This window comes from Antennarius striatus, chromosome 9 (genome assembly GCF_040054535.1).
Source record: "Antennarius striatus isolate MH-2024 chromosome 9, ASM4005453v1, whole genome shotgun sequence".
Taxonomy (NCBI): Eukaryota; Metazoa; Chordata; class Actinopteri; order Lophiiformes; family Antennariidae; genus Antennarius; species Antennarius striatus.
In genome coordinates, this window is record NC_090784.1 from 18,087,384 (window position 1) to 18,105,266 (window position 17,883).

At 40.9% G+C, this 17,883-nt stretch overlaps 4 protein-coding genes across 7 annotated transcripts; 2 read left to right on the top strand and 2 right to left on the bottom strand.

Moving 5' to 3' along the window:
• Positions 1–32: 32 nt before the first annotated feature.
• Positions 33–1,121, bottom strand: cnfn (cornifelin). 2 transcript variants are annotated; one of them, XM_068323484.1, is made up of 4 exons: positions 872–1,121; positions 631–780; positions 408–544; positions 33–264 (listed from the first exon to the last, which is right to left on the bottom strand). In XM_068323484.1, exons 2-4 carry the CDS (start codon positions 752–754, stop codon positions 175–177), a joined length of 351 nt encoding a protein of 116 aa, XP_068179585.1. In that variant the 5' UTR covers positions 755–780; positions 872–1,121; the 3' UTR covers positions 33–174. The 2 variants fall into 2 exon arrangements, with proteins under 2 accessions (XP_068179585.1, XP_068179584.1); XM_068323483.1 differs by having other exon boundaries at positions 631–756; positions 872–1,117.
• Positions 1,122–3,231: 2,110 nt separating this feature from the next.
• Positions 3,232–5,599, top strand: cxcr3.2 (chemokine (C-X-C motif) receptor 3, tandem duplicate 2). The gene is made up of 2 exons (XM_068324655.1): positions 3,232–3,566; positions 3,955–5,599. Exons 1-2 carry the CDS (start codon positions 3,531–3,533, stop codon positions 5,038–5,040), a joined length of 1,122 nt encoding a protein of 373 aa, XP_068180756.1. The 5' UTR covers positions 3,232–3,530; the 3' UTR covers positions 5,041–5,599.
• A 1,185-nt stretch (positions 5,600–6,784) lies between these two features.
• Positions 6,785–11,097, top strand: LOC137602079 (C-X-C chemokine receptor type 3-like). 3 transcript variants are annotated; one of them, XM_068324656.1, is made up of 3 exons: positions 6,785–7,231; positions 8,728–9,075; positions 9,364–11,097. In XM_068324656.1, the coding sequence occupies exons 2-3, from the start codon at positions 8,734–8,736 to the stop codon at positions 10,123–10,125; spliced, it is 1,104 nt and encodes a 367-aa protein (XP_068180757.1). In that variant the 5' UTR covers positions 6,785–7,231; positions 8,728–8,733; the 3' UTR covers positions 10,126–11,097. The 3 variants fall into 3 exon arrangements, with proteins under 3 accessions (XP_068180757.1, XP_068180758.1, XP_068180759.1); XM_068324657.1 differs by having other exon boundaries at positions 8,731–9,075; XM_068324658.1 differs by lacking the exon at positions 6,785–7,231 and having other exon boundaries at positions 8,529–9,075.
• A 1,764-nt stretch (positions 11,098–12,861) lies between these two features.
• On the bottom strand, positions 12,862–17,276 carry LOC137601565 (C-X-C chemokine receptor type 3-like). Its single transcript, XM_068323805.1, has 3 exons — positions 17,216–17,276; positions 15,646–16,035; positions 12,862–15,540 (listed from the first exon to the last, which is right to left on the bottom strand). The coding sequence occupies exons 2-3, from the start codon at positions 16,024–16,026 to the stop codon at positions 14,761–14,763; spliced, it is 1,161 nt and encodes a 386-aa protein (XP_068179906.1). The 5' UTR covers positions 16,027–16,035; positions 17,216–17,276; the 3' UTR covers positions 12,862–14,760.
• Between the last annotated feature and the right edge of the window lie 607 nt (positions 17,277–17,883).

Below are 17,883 nucleotides of genomic sequence, written 5' to 3' on the forward strand. Positions count from 1 at the left end.
CCATGTTGTAGATGCTTTGAGAAAGACAGTATGTAATTTTATTTGAAAGTGAAATTCTTCACAGAGATTGTGAACCGACAAGGGAATGCAAAGATCCACATTATTTTCTGCAATTTTAATATTTGATTCGATGACACCCCTGCACGCACACACACAAACACGCACACACACTTCTTATCCTCTAATCCTCTGTTCCCGTGCCATCTGACATAGTCCACACAGAGGCAGGCAGGCCATGACCACCCAGTCATCGCACACTGAGCCCTGGGAAGAAGCATAGACATAGTGAATTGGGTGCAAACATCATTATTTCACATAAAGAATAAAATGCATGCATGCCTGTAAGGTTTTCAGAACAAATTCAGGTGTATCATTAATATCTGATGTTTTTTTTTAATTATACTTACACCAATATGATATCTGTTGCGCATGCTGGTTCTCAGGGCAATCATGGCACCAGGAAGGCAGGGCAAACAGCAGGATTCTCCACTGTCCTGAGCCACTTTACAGGCCAGGATGCAAGGTACGAATGATGCACAAAGACCTGCAGGTGACAGACATGCTGTCATCTCCATTTCACAGAGCTTGATACATTCTCCTTGTCTCCCTAAAAGGAATGTCTACACTTACAGATTCCACAGTCTTCACAGCAATCACACACGTTTGAACTCCAGTCTGACCTTCCAGTTGTGACAGTATACTGAGTGACAGAGACCTGAGGCTGTGAGTTGATCACATTTGACTGGAATGCCATTGCTGTAAGTAGAAGAAAAGAACTATCTAAAGATGAATGATATAGAAGCAGATTGCATTGGTAAACATTCTAAATATTAAAATACACATTAATATTAAGGACGTTCTTATATCTCACCTGCTTTCACCTCCTGTGGTTGGTTGACTGGTCCTACAAAGGTTTTCTGTGATTGTCGACTCTCACAGGAAAATCCACAAACAGAATGGGACAGACGTGGGTGCAGTTCTTATATCCAGTGTGACATCATTCACATGCTGAATCCCAGTTTCAATTGCTCATGTGGGCTGGTGCAAAATCTCGTAAAGACAAAAACCCAGATGTTTAGTTTTGAGGCGTATCACGGCTTTTAAAACAGTGCACATTACCTAACAACGCATTTATCAGCACAGAACAACGTAGTCATACAGACCATATTTGTATATCAGCTGGCTTAGAAGTCAGGTGGAGCATGTGTACATACTGTGGGCCCAATTGGATGAATAGGGAAAAAGGGAGTGATATATGAGTTGCTGCCCTGAGTTAATACTAGAAAGGACCATGACTTGAAGTTGATACAGGAAATCATGGATGTAAGGTGAGAAAGAATAGTATTCTGAGAAAAAAATACTAATAACAACTCAAACTATTAATAGAATTAAACATTATTTGAAAACACTAAGAGGCGGCATCTACTTCCTTTCTCTGTTCAAATTAATGTGTGAAATTGTCTTTCCCTATGACAACCAATGGCTTGGATCAAAAGTAGGTGTCGTGTCAGAACTCAACCTGACATTCTAGTACACTGAAACCTGACCCCCTCTGATGGATGTATCCTCTGTAGGACATACCAATAGTAATGTACAACAAATGAAAGAGTTTATAAATGAACAGTGGGTCCTGTGGCAAATCATCTACTTGCCATCCCTTGAAATCTAAGAAATGTCTCTGCTTTGACTGTTTTTGTTCCTGAACTATTATAATACTGTAATTAAAATTCGTATATAATAACCTGACATGAACCTGTTTGTCCTCAAACTGTGACGAACAATGTGAGCTGTATGTGTGTGTGTGTGTGTGTGTGTGTGTGTGTGTGTGTGTGTGTGTGTGTGTGTGTGTGTGTGTGTGTGTGTGTGTAGGTGTGTGTGTGTGTCTGTGTGTCTGTGTGTGTTTTGTGTGTGTTTGTCTGTCCAAGACTGTTTGTGAAAAACTAATAGGATATACATTTGCTCATGCATATCTCATATACTGTAACATGATTGGCATGAACTATTCTTTATTCACCGCAAAGACACTGTTTCAGAGTCACTGCTACATTTGGTCACTTCCCTGCATAGTTTGAGCAACTTTTTCAATCACAGTAGTTTAAATAGAAAGGACAAAATATATTTGTGGAAAACAAAAACTTTTTTTTCCACATAAAGATATGAAGTCCACTCCAAACAAGAAGTAAAGTCAAAGATAAAATGTGAATTCCTCTGTAACATTTCTTGTAAATAAGATAAGAATGACAATAACCTTTACTGATACCCTGTGGGAGGGAAGAGGAAGCAGCATGAAGTACAAAGAGTACAATAAAATAAAACTACCAAGACCTACACCCAAGTTACAGTACATGGTCTTTTTTTTTTTTTTACTATATGTATTATATGAACTATTTATCATATCAAAAATGATAAATAGTTGGCAAAATAAACACCATTTGTAGTGCAACTGCTTGGAAAAGACCGAAATGCTCATTCAATGCATGTAGAATTTCACATATTGTCTTAAGGGACAGCTTAAACTTGATTCCTCAAGTGTATGCATGTCTCACATTGGTCATTGGTATCAGATAAATACATACATACATACATACATACATACATACATACATACATACATACATACATACATACATACATACATACATACATACATACATACATACATACATACATACATACATACATACATACATACACACACACACTGGAGTTAAAAGTTACCGAGTTCAAAATTAGGAACTACTTTGTGGATTTTGTAGCAATATTTTTTCCTACTTGTAGCACTTTTACATTCTGATATTTTGAGAGTTATAGACTTTTTGACAGTCAGAGGGGCTCCTTTCGGTTTTCACCAGGGTAAAACAACACAGTGTGACTCAACAGACGAACATAAAGAACTAAACAGTAGGAGACCATAATTTGCTGTGAGCTAAGCACTTTCACTTCTCCTTTGTTTTTGGGGAATAGTATTATAAAACCTGTTTCTGCTTCTTGATAATTTTACTCCCAGAAATTTGGTTCCCTGCGGTGAACTGGCGTCATGCCCGGAGTGTCCCCAGCCTCCCGCCCTATGCCAGCTGGGATAGGCTCCAGCTCCCCGTGACCCGCTGCAGCGGATACAGCGGCGGTGCATGAAAATGAATGAATGAATGAATTTGGTTCCTTTTTGAAATTAATATTTGTGGATAATTTAATACATTGAGAAAAACTTTTGCAGAAGATGCGGGTGCACAATCCAGACAATCAAAAATAGCATTTTTTCCATCCAGTCCCAGTCATAGTCTGTCTGATCCGGCTTTACAAGGGCAGCAATGTTTTAAAAATACATGTCACAATTTCCCAATAACGACAGTCATCCATTCCATCTGTTTGCATCTGTCTGATATCAGTAAGGGTTCAGTTCCTAAATTTTAACTTCTTCTTTCTGAATACGTAAAGGAAGACAGCCTGTGAAAGGACATTTATCTATCCATCTGTGTTATGCACTGCTGGAAGGCTTCACTTGCTCTGCTGCCTTATTGTTTGCAACAGATATGGACCAAGCAACGCCGACCACAGATGATTACTATGTGAGTCCATGTTTCTACGACACTAGTCTTTTTGTGGGTCATTGTTTTAATATACGTAAGCAACCTTGACTCATTAAAAATAATATTTCTTCAACAACCTGCATATTTAGACTTATCCTACCCCACCTTGATTAGCCAATCGAAGTGTGGTAGGGATAAGTCCTAAAAAAAAAAAAATTACAAAAACACATTATAAGCTTATAAAGTCATGACAAACATTATCTTCTGTGAACCTCAACTAAATTATTAGATTGATCATGCTTAGTTTTCACATTATAAAGTTTGTAAAATTGTTTGGGGTTTTTTGTTTCTGTAATGCACAATTCTTCAAGCACCCATCTGCTTGAACAATTTATCTGAACTCTTCTCTCCCGTCTTTTGCCAATAGATGGACTATGATAATTACTCCAGTGAAATGGGCATCAGTTTTGCAGCACCATGCATGCAGGAGGACATCTACGGTTTTGCACAGAAGTACTCCCCTATTGTGTACAGTCTGGTGTTCATCCTAGCTGTTGTGGGAAACATCCTGGTGCTGTGTGTGATCCATCGCTACCGAAACGCTCAAAGAGGAGGAGTCTGTGCCTTTTCTCTGACGGATACCTTCCTCCTCCACCTGGCCATTTCTGACCTACTTCTAGCCTTCACTCTGCCTCTGTTTGCAGTGCAGTGGGCTCACCAGTGGGTGTTCGGCCTGGCTGTTTGTAAGATATCCGGCGCTCTTTTCTCCTTGAACCGCTATAGTGGAATCCTTTTCCTTGCCTGCATCAGCTTTGATCGATATCTTGCCATAGTTCATGCCGTCAGCTCCGGATGGAAGCGTAACACATGTCATGCACAGATTGTGTGTGTCTTCATCTGGGTGGGATGCCTGGGCCTGAGTGGAGTGGACTTTGCTTTTAAACAGGTGGTGGAGGGGAGCATTATAGGCCAGCATAAAGCCCTGTGTCAGGTGTGGTTCACAGAGAACTCCACACAGTGGCAGGTGGGGCTGCAGCTGGTCAGTGTGGTTCTGGGTTTTGGGTTCCCTTTGCTCATCATGCTCTACTGCTACATCCGCATCTTCAGGTCTCTCTGCAATGCCACTCGCCGCCAAAAGCGCAAGTCTCTCCACCTCATTGTCTCCATAGTGTCTGTGTTTGTGATTTGCTGGGCACCATACAGCTGCTTCCAGCTGGCAGATAGTCTGTACAGGATGGAAATGGTGACCGGAAGTTGCCAGTTTGGTCGTGTGGTGGATATTGGGACTTTGATCACAGAAAGTGTTGGGCTGATGCACTGCGCCATCAATCCTCTTCTGTACGGATTTGTTGGAGTGAAGTTCCGGAGGGAGCTGGCCAAAATGTATGATGGACTGCTGGGAAAGAGAGGCTTCCTGGGAATGAAGGGATGGAGACACAGGATGCCAAAAAGAAAAAATGGATTTATTAGTTCAACAGAAAGTGAATACACCTCCTACTCTTTCACAGCGTGACACTGTTTAGAGAGGCAAGAATGAATAGAGATATCTGCATGTTGGTGTGACCAAAGAACACAACGCTATAAGGGTTTATTGAAAACATAAATTCTATTTTTAAAAGTTCTCATCATGAAGCTTTCAGGTAAAGATGCATTCTTCTGGTGCTTTTCCATCTTGTTAGCATGGATCACCCTGCTCAGTGTTTCTTTGTTTTAAAGGAAAATCTGATAACATTATTATTAATGTCAGGTTACAGCATAGTTTTTGATTTTTGGATTCATAGGTCAAATCTTGTGAAACATAGTTACATCATATTCGTGAGAAAAGTTACTGAATTCAAAAATGTAACACTTTTTGGATATTATTGACATCAGTTGCCCCTCTAATTTTAACATATAAGGCAATGAAAATGATTTTATTTGAATAGTTATGAATGTTAAATCACACGTTTCATGTTGCTTTCCTTTTACTCATTGGCAGCTGAGTGCTTAAAATTTGAACATTGTACTACAGAATAGTAAATGTATATGGTGTGATTCATTGTGTTTATTTTTTAAATCAAAACTTTTAATGGACACAGATTTTTTTATAATAAATGTTTTATGTTTGAAAACTGGCTGTATTTTTATATTCATCTCAGGTTCTCATGTGATTTAATCCAGCAAAACAAGTAAAGGACACTGACCTCAATGTCCACGTCTTTGCACATGCAAGAAATAGTTCAATGACAGTTTGACCTTGATATGACTATAATGACTATAAATCCCTGCCCATATTTATAATTTGGAATAATATCTGTGTAATCATTAGTTTAAGAATAATATATTAGAGAAAATATATTTCACCAATGGTGGTTTTCCTCTGGATCGAGCTCAGTAGCTTTTGACGATGTCTCAAATTTGACACCAAAATAAATGAGCATGGTTTCAGATGTGTTTTGAATTTAGTTGCAAATTTGTATCATTATTATCTGTTATTTCACATTAGTCCAAACATTTCAATGATTCCCAATACATTAATTAAAGAAAACCGTCTGTATTTCGATTATTACAGATGATGACCACCTTAACCTGAGGGATTTTCTCTACACTATGTCTCTAAATATTTCATCCATTGACAAACAGTCAATGGTAATTATAACTTCCAGACTATAATGTAAAGAAAACTAGTAATAGAGATGTTTATTTTAAAAAAAAGAACTTTATGACATAACAGATATAATTGAAAAATTAAAATTAAAGTGAAATATTTCTTGAAATATTTAAATGCAATCGAGAACAGTTTTGGAATTATGTAAATAAACCTTTTGGCATTCGTGTTCAATCTGCCGCATTCAACAAGCGTCTGATTACTGTATAGCGACGTTCACTTTGGAAAATCTATTTCAATAGCGCCACCTCGTGGATTGCGGCTCAACGTGCGGCGCTTTGTTTGACTTCTTTGTGTCCCGCTGCACCCCCTGTGGACTGTCGGCGTCAAGTCTGCCGTGGAAACAGGGTAAACGGAAGTCCAGCAATTTGGCCTTCAAAATAAAATAACTATTTTGTGTAACTCCATAAAAACATGTGAATTTGACAGTACATAATGACGGTGTCGTTTTTCATTTGATTGTGTACGAAAGAGCGCTGTCTTTTTGTATTGTTTAACCTATTTGTGTTTGCTGACATTCGTAGACGTTGAGTTGAATCTCTCATCTCATTTTACTTTGAAAAAAAAAAAGATAGAAAACGCATGTTTTTTTTGACGGAATTGTCTGCGTGTTTGTCTCATTTGGCTGAGTTGATAATAGATGACAGTTGCGTGATTCGACGTCCGTAAATTGTCCAGTTGGTAATGAAATTACGTTCATTGTTTATACGTCGCGGAGCAGAAAGTGGACGTCTGGTACGTGAAGTGCGATCGCGTTGAAACGTCCATCTGGTGAAGCGCAGCTCTTCTTGATTCTGCTTCTATTCTTAGTCTTGTCAAAGATGCGTGGACGCTTAAATTACAGGTCTGGTGAGACGTAAATTTGGAGTCCGAATTCTGGAAAAGTTTTTTCTCGTTTTAATTTTACTTTCGAAACTTGATGGGCGCTTGACAGCTGCGGGAGATCCTCCACAAACAGCGACGCTTCAAGCCCGTCCGAAGCTCTTGATCCCGGCGTGGACGAGACAACATCAGAGGTCTTATTTATCCCCCCACCCGTCTTCTGCAACCCTTTCTGGTAAGTCAGATAATAATTTTTTACATTAAAGCAGTTTAATGCTTACAAAATGAAATCACTCCATTTGGACTTGAGTTGTGAGAGAGACCCTCAGACCAGTGGGAATACTTCATTTCATTTAAAATTAGTTGTTGTTGTTTTTTAACTTAATTTTAAATCATAACCTCAAGCCATGAAATTATTGTTTGCTTGTTCTTCAGGATTTATTTTAATAAATGTTATTGTGAAATTCAGAACAAGAAAATGTGATATATTTCAACTAAAATTAATTTGCGGATTCATGCCACAGCCACATTATCCTCTCTAATTCCCCTCAATGCCGTAAATCTATAAATTGACTTCACAATATAATGAGATGTGATCCATATGGCCAGTTGTCACCCTAGATCCATTCTTCTGCAAAGTTCCGTGGACTTGGACTGAAACTGAAAATGACTACAGCAGCAGTGAAGTGCAGACGCAATGACCCCAGCACCATGCATAAGATCAGACAGAATCGGGATAGAGTAGGGATGAAAACAATAACTTAAAATAGAATGTTAATATAAATATAAACACCTATAAGTTATTTGGAGTTCAGGGTTCGCGTGGCCTGTAGGAAGAAACTCCTCCTCTCAGAGCTCACCTTGATTGGCTGTAGGCGTTTACCTGAGGGCAGCCACTTGAAGAGTCCATGATTGGGGTGGGTAGTGTCCCTTAGGATCCAGTTCGCTCTAGTCCAACAACTTCCATTGTAGACGCCCTGGAGACAGGGCAGGGTTGTGTGGATGATGCGCTCAGCACGCCGGATGACTTCTCTCTCCTGAAGTCGACCAGGCCAGGGGCAGATTAAACATTGTTGTGAACGCCGGGGCTATCTGGTTTTAGCAGGTGCCTGGGATTATATCTGGGTCGGCTGCTTTCCTGATGTTTATTTATCCCAGGTCCCTCCTTACGTTGTGCTTTGAGAACGAGAGAGGGCAGTTGTGATCTGTAGTTTTTACATAATCCTGTTGACAGACCGACCATCAAAATAACAGACTGGTGAAAACAGCACCTCCCTACAGGGGAGAATGACCATATTCTGCTTTTGTTATTAGTCATATGTGCAGGGTCGGACTTGTACACCATAGAATAAGATTTACAACGTTAAATATCACTTCAGTTTTAGTGTAGGTCGTTTCAGTTTTCATTAGCAGCACCACGGTCAAACTCATTATAGAGATCTGTGTGTGTGTGTGTGTGTGTGTGTGTGTGTGTGCGTGTGCGCGCGCACGTGTGTAAGAGGAACTACACTTGTGAGTCATTGTTGCCTCATCCAATGAGATTGCACCATGTGAGTTGAGGGGGTGTTTCTGTTTTTTCATAAGGCTTCAGCTGGACTTCCCAGGATGGGATTTTTCAAGACTCTCACATGTGTGACTGAATGCAGGACAGATTTAGTTGATGACATCCGTTCTGCGAAGGGCTGTAGCGTTTCTCCTTTCTCACGGCATTTAACAATTTTGTCTCCACAGTAGAACATGGATGTGGTGCTTGATGGATTATTCAGCCAGAATGTCACCTATGACTACGAATCAGACTACGAATACAAAGATGAGCTTGAGTCAAACAACAGTAAGACGTGGATCCCATTTTTGTACTCGTTGGTGCTGGTTATTGGCCTGTTGGGGAATGGACTGGTCCTGACTGCGTTGGTTCAGAAGAGGCGGTTCTGGACGATATCCGACATCTTTATCCTCCACCTGAGTATCGCAGACGTCCTGCTGCTGGTGATGCTGCCCTTCTTGGCTGTGCAAGCATCTCACGATTGCGGGTGGTGCTCCAAGGGTTTTACCTGCAAGATCACCGGAGCGGCCTTTAACGTGAGTTAAAACTCATATTTAGAACAGGTATAGATAAACCTGACATTGAGAAGAATGAAGATTTGCGACGTTTGTGTAGATGTATTTGCAAGCCTGTGTTTCTTGGCAGTCCAGGTTCATTCCACTACATACTGTTACTTGTGAAATGTTCTGCCCCGACATTCTCAGAGCTTGAGGCATCTAGGAAAAGGAAAGTGCAAAGAGGAAGTGAAAGTTAATTCATAAAGATGTGAGTGGAGCTACTGTGCTTTACACGCCATCATATCCACTTTTCATTTTCTTTTCCAGATCAACTTCTACTGTGGAATTCTTCTGCTTGTTTGCATCAGTCTGGATCGGTGCCTGTCTATCGCCCATGCCAGGAGGCTATACTCCCAAAAGAGACCCACTTCAGCTCATATCAGCTGCCTGTTAGTCTGGCTCTGCTCCTTGATCCTCTCCATTCCAGACTGGATTTTCATGGTGGCAAGGAAAGATCCATCACAAGAGAAGCTACTGTGTGTTCATAAATACTCGCAGTCACAAACTGACTGGAAGCTGACATCACGCCTGCTCCACCACATGCTGGGCTTCCTGCTGCCTGCAGCCATCCTCATCATCTGCTGGTCCTGCGTCCTGTTACGGCTGCAGCACAGCTTGAAAAGCCTCCAAAAACTGAGGTCCGTCAATGTGAACCTGTCCCTGGTAGCGATCTTCTTCCTCTGCTGGATCCCATATAACATCACGCTCCTTGTGGACACCGTCCGAAGTCACCCTGAGGAGACAAATGATTCCTCTGGCATTCCTGAAGGATCCATGAAAACGGCTCTCATGGTCACGTCGGCTCTGGGTTGCGTTCACGCCTGCCTCAGGCCTCTGCTCTATCTCGGCCGGTGTGCAAACTTCAGGAAACGGATTCTGGGCTTTCTGAGATGTGCTGCAGCTGATTCAGAGAGCTCGCTGTGGGAGCTAGGTGTAGGCGAGGACGTCCTGCCTGACCAGCGTCATGAGGGGGAAGAGCTGAAGCAGATGACAGGCGTCGATCATCAGATTCCGTCAGCACAGTGCTGATGAATGTCACAAAAGCCCCCCTGTGACTCAGAGGTGGCCTTACTAACACTCCAGCTCTGAGGAAAATTTGGTGTGAAGTCACAATATAGGTCAAGAGGGCACAGAGCAATTCTCTGTGTAATGATGACAAGTGGATATTTATAAAGGCGGACTCCCCCTCATTGCACATTAATGGGAAGGTTTCATACTTATTTTAATCACTCTAGCTTGTTACTCAATATCAAGCATCTTTTTACTGATCTGTATATATTATTCTTTTTACTATTATTACTATTACTATGTAAAGCAAACTTTTTTCTTCTTTTTATATGTGGTGGATGGATCATTGTGTCATTAAACAGTTTTCAGCCGTTAGAGAATCATCATAAAGCTCATGCCGTAACATTTGAATTTCAAGTAATATAAGCTGCTATCCTTATCAGTGTTTAGATTTGTTATCTTCCATGAAACAGTCCAGAAGAGTTTATGACTTAATGGCTGACAATAAAAGTCTTTCACTTTTCATTTTATCCTCAAGCTGTAAAGAGTCTGTGAATTCCAGGATTGTGCTGGGAGTAGAGGAATTTCCCACTGGGTACATTACACTGCCTTTTGTCAAACTCCATTGCTCCACAGTGGGAGTGTCGACTCCAGGCCGCCTAATGACAAACAGAAGGTGATGTCATCAGTCAGGTGACGGAGCGCGACGGAGGAGGTGGTGGAGGAGGAAGCGTGAAGTAAACTGTCTCTGCTGTGACCTTTTCGTAGCTCTCTGTTTACTCATCAGATCAATGCTGTTTGTGCACAAGCAGGAGGAAAAGACTTGGTGGGAAAATACAGGATAAAGAGAAAAAAAACCAATCTCATATGGAAGAGCGTGTGTTCAGCGTCAAATTTGTGGTTTCACCCTCTGTGCAGGTTATGACCTGCCTGGAATGCCTGAGTTAATGAAAGTAAAATCATGTTAATGCAGCCTGAAATAAAGTGTTTTTTCGATGCATTTGAAATCTTGCGTAAAATGATTTCACACCAGAAAATAAGCTGTTTCCCTCCTGGCAGGACATATTGTTGCTTTCACTTTCTGCTTTAACTATGAGGCTATTTATGTTGAGCCTGATTCAAATGATAAAAACTGTGTTCTCAGCTCAGAAATGCTGTTTGTCCGTGGAGGCAGCAGGAACATGTCAATTTTATTGCATTACGAGTTATCTAAGTGTATATAAGTCACACTGAAACACTGTTTCCTGTTGGAAATAGAGACAAACTGCTCATCGACTCTTTTAAATATCCTGTCAGTATAAACTGAAATTCTGTTACCGGCAGGACGACATGGAAGGGTATTTGCCTCATAATGAGGTGCAAAGCTTTATGTAAAGGTATGACTTCATAATGTAAAGCAAAACACAATGTTTGATGTGTTTGAATGGGACTGAGGCCAAGTTCCTAAGGGACTGTGGGGAGTTTGTGTGTTTTGCTCTAAGCAACAGTAGCCAGACCAGTCAAGTTTCTGGTTCTGGAGGAACCTGTTTATGTCATAGACATGCTGGTTGTTGGTGGAATCCAATATGTGTCATTTTAACGGGGGGTTTACAGCAGAGCAATCCTCATGCAGTCAGATGCCAACATGTCATAGACTTTAGAGGAAGTCATGTTAGTTCAAGGTTTTTTGGGTCAATCATGTGTGCTTTGAGCAATTGCTAAAGTTTGTTGCAAGTGTAGGTATATCTGTATGTTCTTTTATAATATGTTGACACTTAGCTGCTCAAACCGCTTATGTGAGGATGTGTGGCTGCTTTCTGCCATTGTTTCGATTTCCTTTTCAAAGAAATGGAAGGTAATTCCTCTGAAACCACTACTTGTGGTTTGCAGTTTCACCTATAATCATTAAACATTTCAGAGAGTGCTCCAGAAATTATTTTAAAAAATACATGCAAGTATGAAAGAAAGGGATGTTGCACAACATCATGCAGTGCATTCCTTTAAGTGTTGCAATACTTCAAATCAAAGTTTGCAGAAATAACTGCTGTCGGCTTTAATCTGCTTCTGCATTCCTGCACCTCAGTGAAGATCACGCTAGGTGGAGCATCAGCCAACCAACAATCAGTGTGTAACTCAGCTTTAAAAAAAGAAAAGAAAAAGAAAGATCTGTTGATTGGTCTGTAAAGACTGCAATTACAAAAATAATATAGTCAATGTTATCAAGAAAAACACATTGAAATAAAGCTTGCATGTTTGAAATAAAACCCCATAAAACATGTATTAGATGCAGAAGATGAACCAGCCATGATTTCTTGATTGAAGACTGCTCTATTTATGTATCCTGTGCACATTCTGGGATACATCATAACTGAGGCATTTGCTTCTTTTGGGTCATCATCCACCAATCCCACCAAGGTGACCCAACCACAACTGATCAATCTGTTGCATTCATCCCAGCAGCGGGAGACCACAGGACTTCTTTGTTCAGCAAAGCCACCTGGTTGCTTTTTCTGTAGTATCAGTGATCCGATGAACTTCCTCATGGCTGACCTCACTAACAGGAGTTTGGTCATTATATAAACAGTTGACTTCCATTGGATTGTGATAACCTTCTCCACCCGGCTTCCTCCATTGCTCCACGTTCTCCTTGTGCTTGGTGTGTTTACAATCACACATTCCAAACACTTTTCCCAGGATACAGTGATGTAAAACACTATCACTGGCTTGTTAGAGTTGGAAAAGAAAGGCGTGTCTGATGCAGTCCAATAACACGTTTATTTATAATGTGGAGTTTGTGGATAAAATGAACACCTTTATAAACAGGAAAGGCATAATTCAATACACTTCAACTTAGATTGATTGACTTATAGAAGAACAGTTTTATTTAGACTATCTGCAAAGCAAGTTGAGAAGGTTCATCTGTTTTTTTGGGGAGAGAAAGAATTACTGTACTAAGCAACATGTTCTTAACGTGTAAATTTACAAGCATCTCAAGACACTGTAGAAATATCAGTGTTGGCCTTCAAATGGTCCTTTTGGCCCTGTTGCTGTGCTGTAATATTGATACATTGGTCCAAAAACAATATTTCATATTTTAACAGTCAACATACATAATAGCAGATTAACATACAACAGAATTACATACAATAAACATTTGTATGTGAAATATAGTAAACACACACACACCGCAGTAATGCATGTCTTCCTGGTTCATCATACAAAGTTGCCTTGTGGCCAGAAAAGGGAAATAATATATGTTCTGCACACTCAGGTAAAGGCAGGAGCTGACCTGTAAACTGATCACCACCTGGTGGTGACTCGGATCAGGTGAAAGGGGAAGTTGTTGAAAAGACCTGAGAGACCCAAGCGGATAGTGAGGGTCAGCTCGGAACGTCTGGCTGAGGACCCAGTCAAGTTGGTCTCCAACTCCCAACTTCGGGCAAAACCTTGAAAATATTCTGGGAGTGGCAGGGGACATGGAATCTGAGTGGTCCATGTTCCATGCTGTCACTGCCTCGCGGCTACATGGATCTGTGGTGGTGGTAATTCTCAAACCGGCTGGTAGACACCAGAACTGGGGTATGCTGTCAGGCTGAAGGATTCCTACAGGGTATGGTTGGCCTTTAGGAGTCTAGAGGCAGCTGAAGAGTACTGGCAGGCAAAGTCATGCATGGCTTTAGCTGTCAAGGAGGCAAAGATCCGGTCATGAGAAAGATTTGGTGGAACTATGGAAGACAGTCGTCTCCAAAAAGATTCTGGCAAACCTTTTTAACATTTCAGGAGGGAGAAGCAACTCTTTGCCCACACCGTTGGTAGGACAGATGAGGGCCTGTCGACCTCAACTGGGAAAGTAGTCAGTTGGTGTGAGAAATACTTTGTGGATCCCCTCAATCCCTTTGAAATGCATTTCAGTAAGAAAACAGAGCCAGAGGATTTGGCGATGGTCCACTCAAAACGGGCTGAAGCTACTGCAGCTGTTAAAAATCTCCATAGTGGCACGGTCCCAGATGTGGATGAGATCCGCCCTGAGTTTCTCAAGTGTTTGGATGTTGTTTGGCTGTCATGGCTAATACATCCCTGCAACATTGTGCGGACAATGGGTACAGTACACCTGGAATGCTAAACTGTGCTGATAGTTCGCCTTTTTAAGAAAGAGGACCACAGAGTGTGGGCTCAGCCTTAGCCTCAAGGTAGAGCCACTGGTCTTCCGTTTTGAGGGGAGTTAGCTAAGGTGGTTCAGGCATCTGGTCAGGATGCCCTCCAGACACCTTCTTCAGTTGTTCCAGGCATACCCATCTGGGAGTCCTGTGTTTGTCTATAGGCAAACACAGGACTCGCTGGAGAGATTGTATCACTTCATTAGCCTGGGAATGTCTTGGGATTACCCTTGTGGAGTTGGTGGAAGTAGCTGGGCAGAGGAAAGTCTGGTCTTCCCTGCTAAAACTGCTGCACCCACAACCTGGATCCGGATATGCTGTTGAAAATGAACAAAGAAAAGTATATCTGCTCCCAATAAGTAAAGCTGTTAGATCTCAAGTTCCAGTATGACACCTCTTTTGCCATTTGGGTCACATATCTTTTATATAACAGAGGATGTAAAGAGAAACATGCTGTACAAATACACGATCAAATCTTACAAAAGTCAGCTTTGTAAGATTTGTCAGGTTGGTATCTTCCTTAGATAGCAATGGAGTTGGAAGTTTCAGCAGACTCAGTCCACATGGAGCTTCTCCTGCTACTGACAGTTGAGTGGACACTGGTCTTCACTTTGCAACCCATCAACCTTAGGATATCTAAGAGCTGACGTCGGAACTTCACGCCCACAAAGGCATAGAGGATGGGATTGAGGCTGCAGTGGAGGTAACCCAGGGTGGATGTTATAGCCTTGGCTTTCTGCAGAGATGATCTCACTCCGCAAGTTTCACTGTTATTATTGGAATGAAGCGTATCCACTATGAGTGTGATGTTGTATGGTGTCCAGCAGACAAAGAAGACCACCACCACAGCCACGATGACCCTGAAAGCTTTTTGCTTTTGGATGCCCTGGGTGCTGCAGCGCAGCCTTTGCAGGATGCAGGAGTAACAGAAGATCAGGACAGATGAAGGCAGCAAGAAGCCCACAATGTGGTAGAGCAGCCGTGATGCCAGTCGCCAGTCAACTACAGACTGAAAGACATTCTTAGTATCTTCTGAATAAGATTGCTCCTCCTCTGACAGAGAGACAAACTTTAAGTAGTTTGGAATGCACTCTGTTGTGTCTCTTCTGTCATCCTTCATAGCTTCTAGAAAGATCCAGTCGGGTAAGGAGAGGAGCAAGGAAAAGAGCCACACAGCCAAGCAGCTCAGCTGAACAACCAAGGGCCTCCTGCGTGAGTACATCTGAGTAGCATGGACGATGGACATGTAGCGTTCCAGACTGATGCAGGCCAGGAGAAAGATCCCACAGTAGAAGTTGATCTGAGCGTATAAAGACATCAGACAAAGAAATGTGAAAAATGTGTGAGCACTAGATATTTACCACAGCAGACTCATAGTGCATCTTTCCCTCCAGACATCTCTTACCGTAAAAACAGCTCCAGCGATCTTGCAGAGTGGAGTGCCAAAGGTCCACCCTTGCTTTTGAGCAGCCTGTGCTGCCCAAAAGGGCAGAGTCAGTAGTAGCAACACATCTGCCACGCCCAGGTGAAGGATAAATTTGTCAGTTACACTCCAGTTCTTCCAGCACTGAACCAGAACCCCTAGCAGCAGTCCGTTTCCCAGGACGCCAAGGATGAACATCACTGAGTACAGAAGTGGGATGAACACTGCCTCAAAATTCATATTCGGGCTTGGGTCACATATGTTACCCTTATCAGGGTCATATGTGCTGTTGTAATCAGAGTAGTTGTCAAATATATCAAAAACATCCCTGAGGTCTTCACCGGTCAGTGAAATGACCGCCATCAGTGAAGTCTGCACAAGAAGAAAAAATATATAAATTAATGATCAATCAATCAATCAAAAAGTCAATCAATCAATCAATTGCTGTCTGTCTGCCTGTCTGCCTGTCTGCCTGCCTGCCTGCCTGCCTGCCTGCCTGCCTGCCTGTCTGTCTGTCTGTCTGTCTGTCTGTCTGTCTATCTATCTATCTATCTATCTATCTATCTATCTATCTATCTATCTATCTATCTATCTATCTATCTATCTATCTATCTATCTATCTATCTATCTATCTATCTATCTATCTATCTATCTACTGTATCTATCTATCTATCTATCTATCTATCTATCTATCTATCTATCTATCTATCTATCTATCTATCTATCTATCTATCTATCTATCTATCTATCTATCTATCTATCTATCTATCTATCTACTGTATCTATCTGGTGTTCTGTGATCATTGTTTTTTTCATCTTTCTGTGGCGTGCTGGTGTCCACTGGGACGGCATCTTTGTCCCTCAAACACATCAAGGGTTCTGCCACAGAACATTTAGGACAGATATATCTCAGTGTACGGAGACACGTGAAAAAATCACTCCTCCAGTCACCATGGCCTCAGTTCCTTGTTTAGCTGAGGCAAAACTTCCCCCTGATTGCTTCAATCCTAGCTACAGTATTTACTAACTTGCTTTGTGCTTGTGAGAATTTCTATTCTTCTCACAAGGGAACAAAAGGTAAGAAGCAAATTTTAAGTATGAATAAAAATATTATCACGTTTCTGTAACCTGTTGCATCAATTATAATTTGGTCATTGTCAAATACGCAAAAGCTTAATTCGTTACCTTCCAAATCACGGTGATACCTCCAGTATTTTCTATTTATTTTTTCTTCATCTTTATAAAACTTTTCAACTTTTTTTTTGATAATTGGCACTGAAATGTTACGGTGTACTGTCAGTTTACAAACCACATCACAATCAATCACACGTGGTCTCTTAAAGTGAACTGAAGGTGTCAAAACTAACTAACCAAAACCAAAGCAAATATAAAAAATGACATCTACACTGATAGTTTATAAAGTAAAGATAAGATAGGTGTAGGTTGTTGTTTAGTGAAAATAAAAATCCTTAGATAATAATATGTACATGTGAATTTAAATGTTCATTTGAATATAATATATGCTAAAATAATAATATATATATAAACATACCAAATGGCAATCCCCTTATATGGAATTCTCCGTACTGAGCAGGTTCATAAGGACACAGCAGTGAGCGCTATACTGAGCTGGTCTCGTAAAACAGCTGCATCTATACAACCAGACAGAGGAAGCAGAGTCGTGTCCAAAAATATGATAATGAGGACCACACTACCATACTGCACTGTGAGAAAGACATTTAAGAAAGTAATTTTTGTTCATTGCAACTGAAATTCCTGCATTCACATTTTTATTTTTATTTTCTCAGAAAAATATTTAAAACTTTGACAATGGAGTTTTAAGGTGACAGCAGTGATTTCATTTGGCAAAATCACCAGGCAGTACAGATCTGAAACCATACTGGTGAATTGGAAAAAATATTCCTTAGCTTTATTTAAATTTTCTTTGCCATTTTGTAAACTGAACTTCTACATGTTGCCCGCTTATGTGAAGACATTAATGTGAGGATATGATTAAGGTGAAAGCACACACCTTTGCTTGAGTCTGATGCTACATTTTCCACACCTACAGATGAGTAATATTTCTCTGAATTAAAAATGAATCTGAAAAGTGAACACACAGAGTGCCATTCTTTAAGAATACGTTAATGAAAGCAAACACATCCTGATTGCTGACGCAATGATGAATATTATATGACAATAAAATGTGTTCAGTGCCAT

Coding starts and splice junctions, on each gene's coding strand:
- cnfn (XM_068323484.1), bottom strand. CDS start 754: ATGGCATTCCAGTCAAATGTGATCAACTCACAGCCTCAGGTCTCTGTC. Junction 545..630: donor CTGTGAAGACTGTGGAATCT/GTAAGTGTAGAC, acceptor TGTCACCTGCAG/GTCTTTGTGCATCATTCGTA. Junction 265..407: donor GCAACAGATATCATATTGGT/GTAAGTATAATT, acceptor GCTTCTTCCCAG/GGCTCAGTGTGCGATGACTG.
- cxcr3.2 (XM_068324655.1), top strand. CDS start 3,531: ATGGACCAAGCAACGCCGACCACAGATGATTACTAT. Junction 3,567..3,954: donor CGACCACAGATGATTACTAT/GTGAGTCCATGT, acceptor TTTTGCCAATAG/ATGGACTATGATAATTACTC.
- LOC137602079 (XM_068324656.1), top strand. CDS start 8,734: ATGGATGTGGTGCTTGATGGATTATTCAGCCAGAATGTCACCTATGAC. Junction 9,076..9,363: donor TCACCGGAGCGGCCTTTAAC/GTGAGTTAAAAC, acceptor TTTCTTTTCCAG/ATCAACTTCTACTGTGGAAT.
- LOC137601565 (XM_068323805.1), bottom strand. CDS start 16,026: ATGGCGGTCATTTCACTGACCGGTGAAGACCTCAGGGATGTTTTTGAT. Junction 15,541..15,645: donor TCGCTGGAGCTGTTTTTACG/GTAAGAGATGTC, acceptor TTATACGCTCAG/ATCAACTTCTACTGTGGGAT.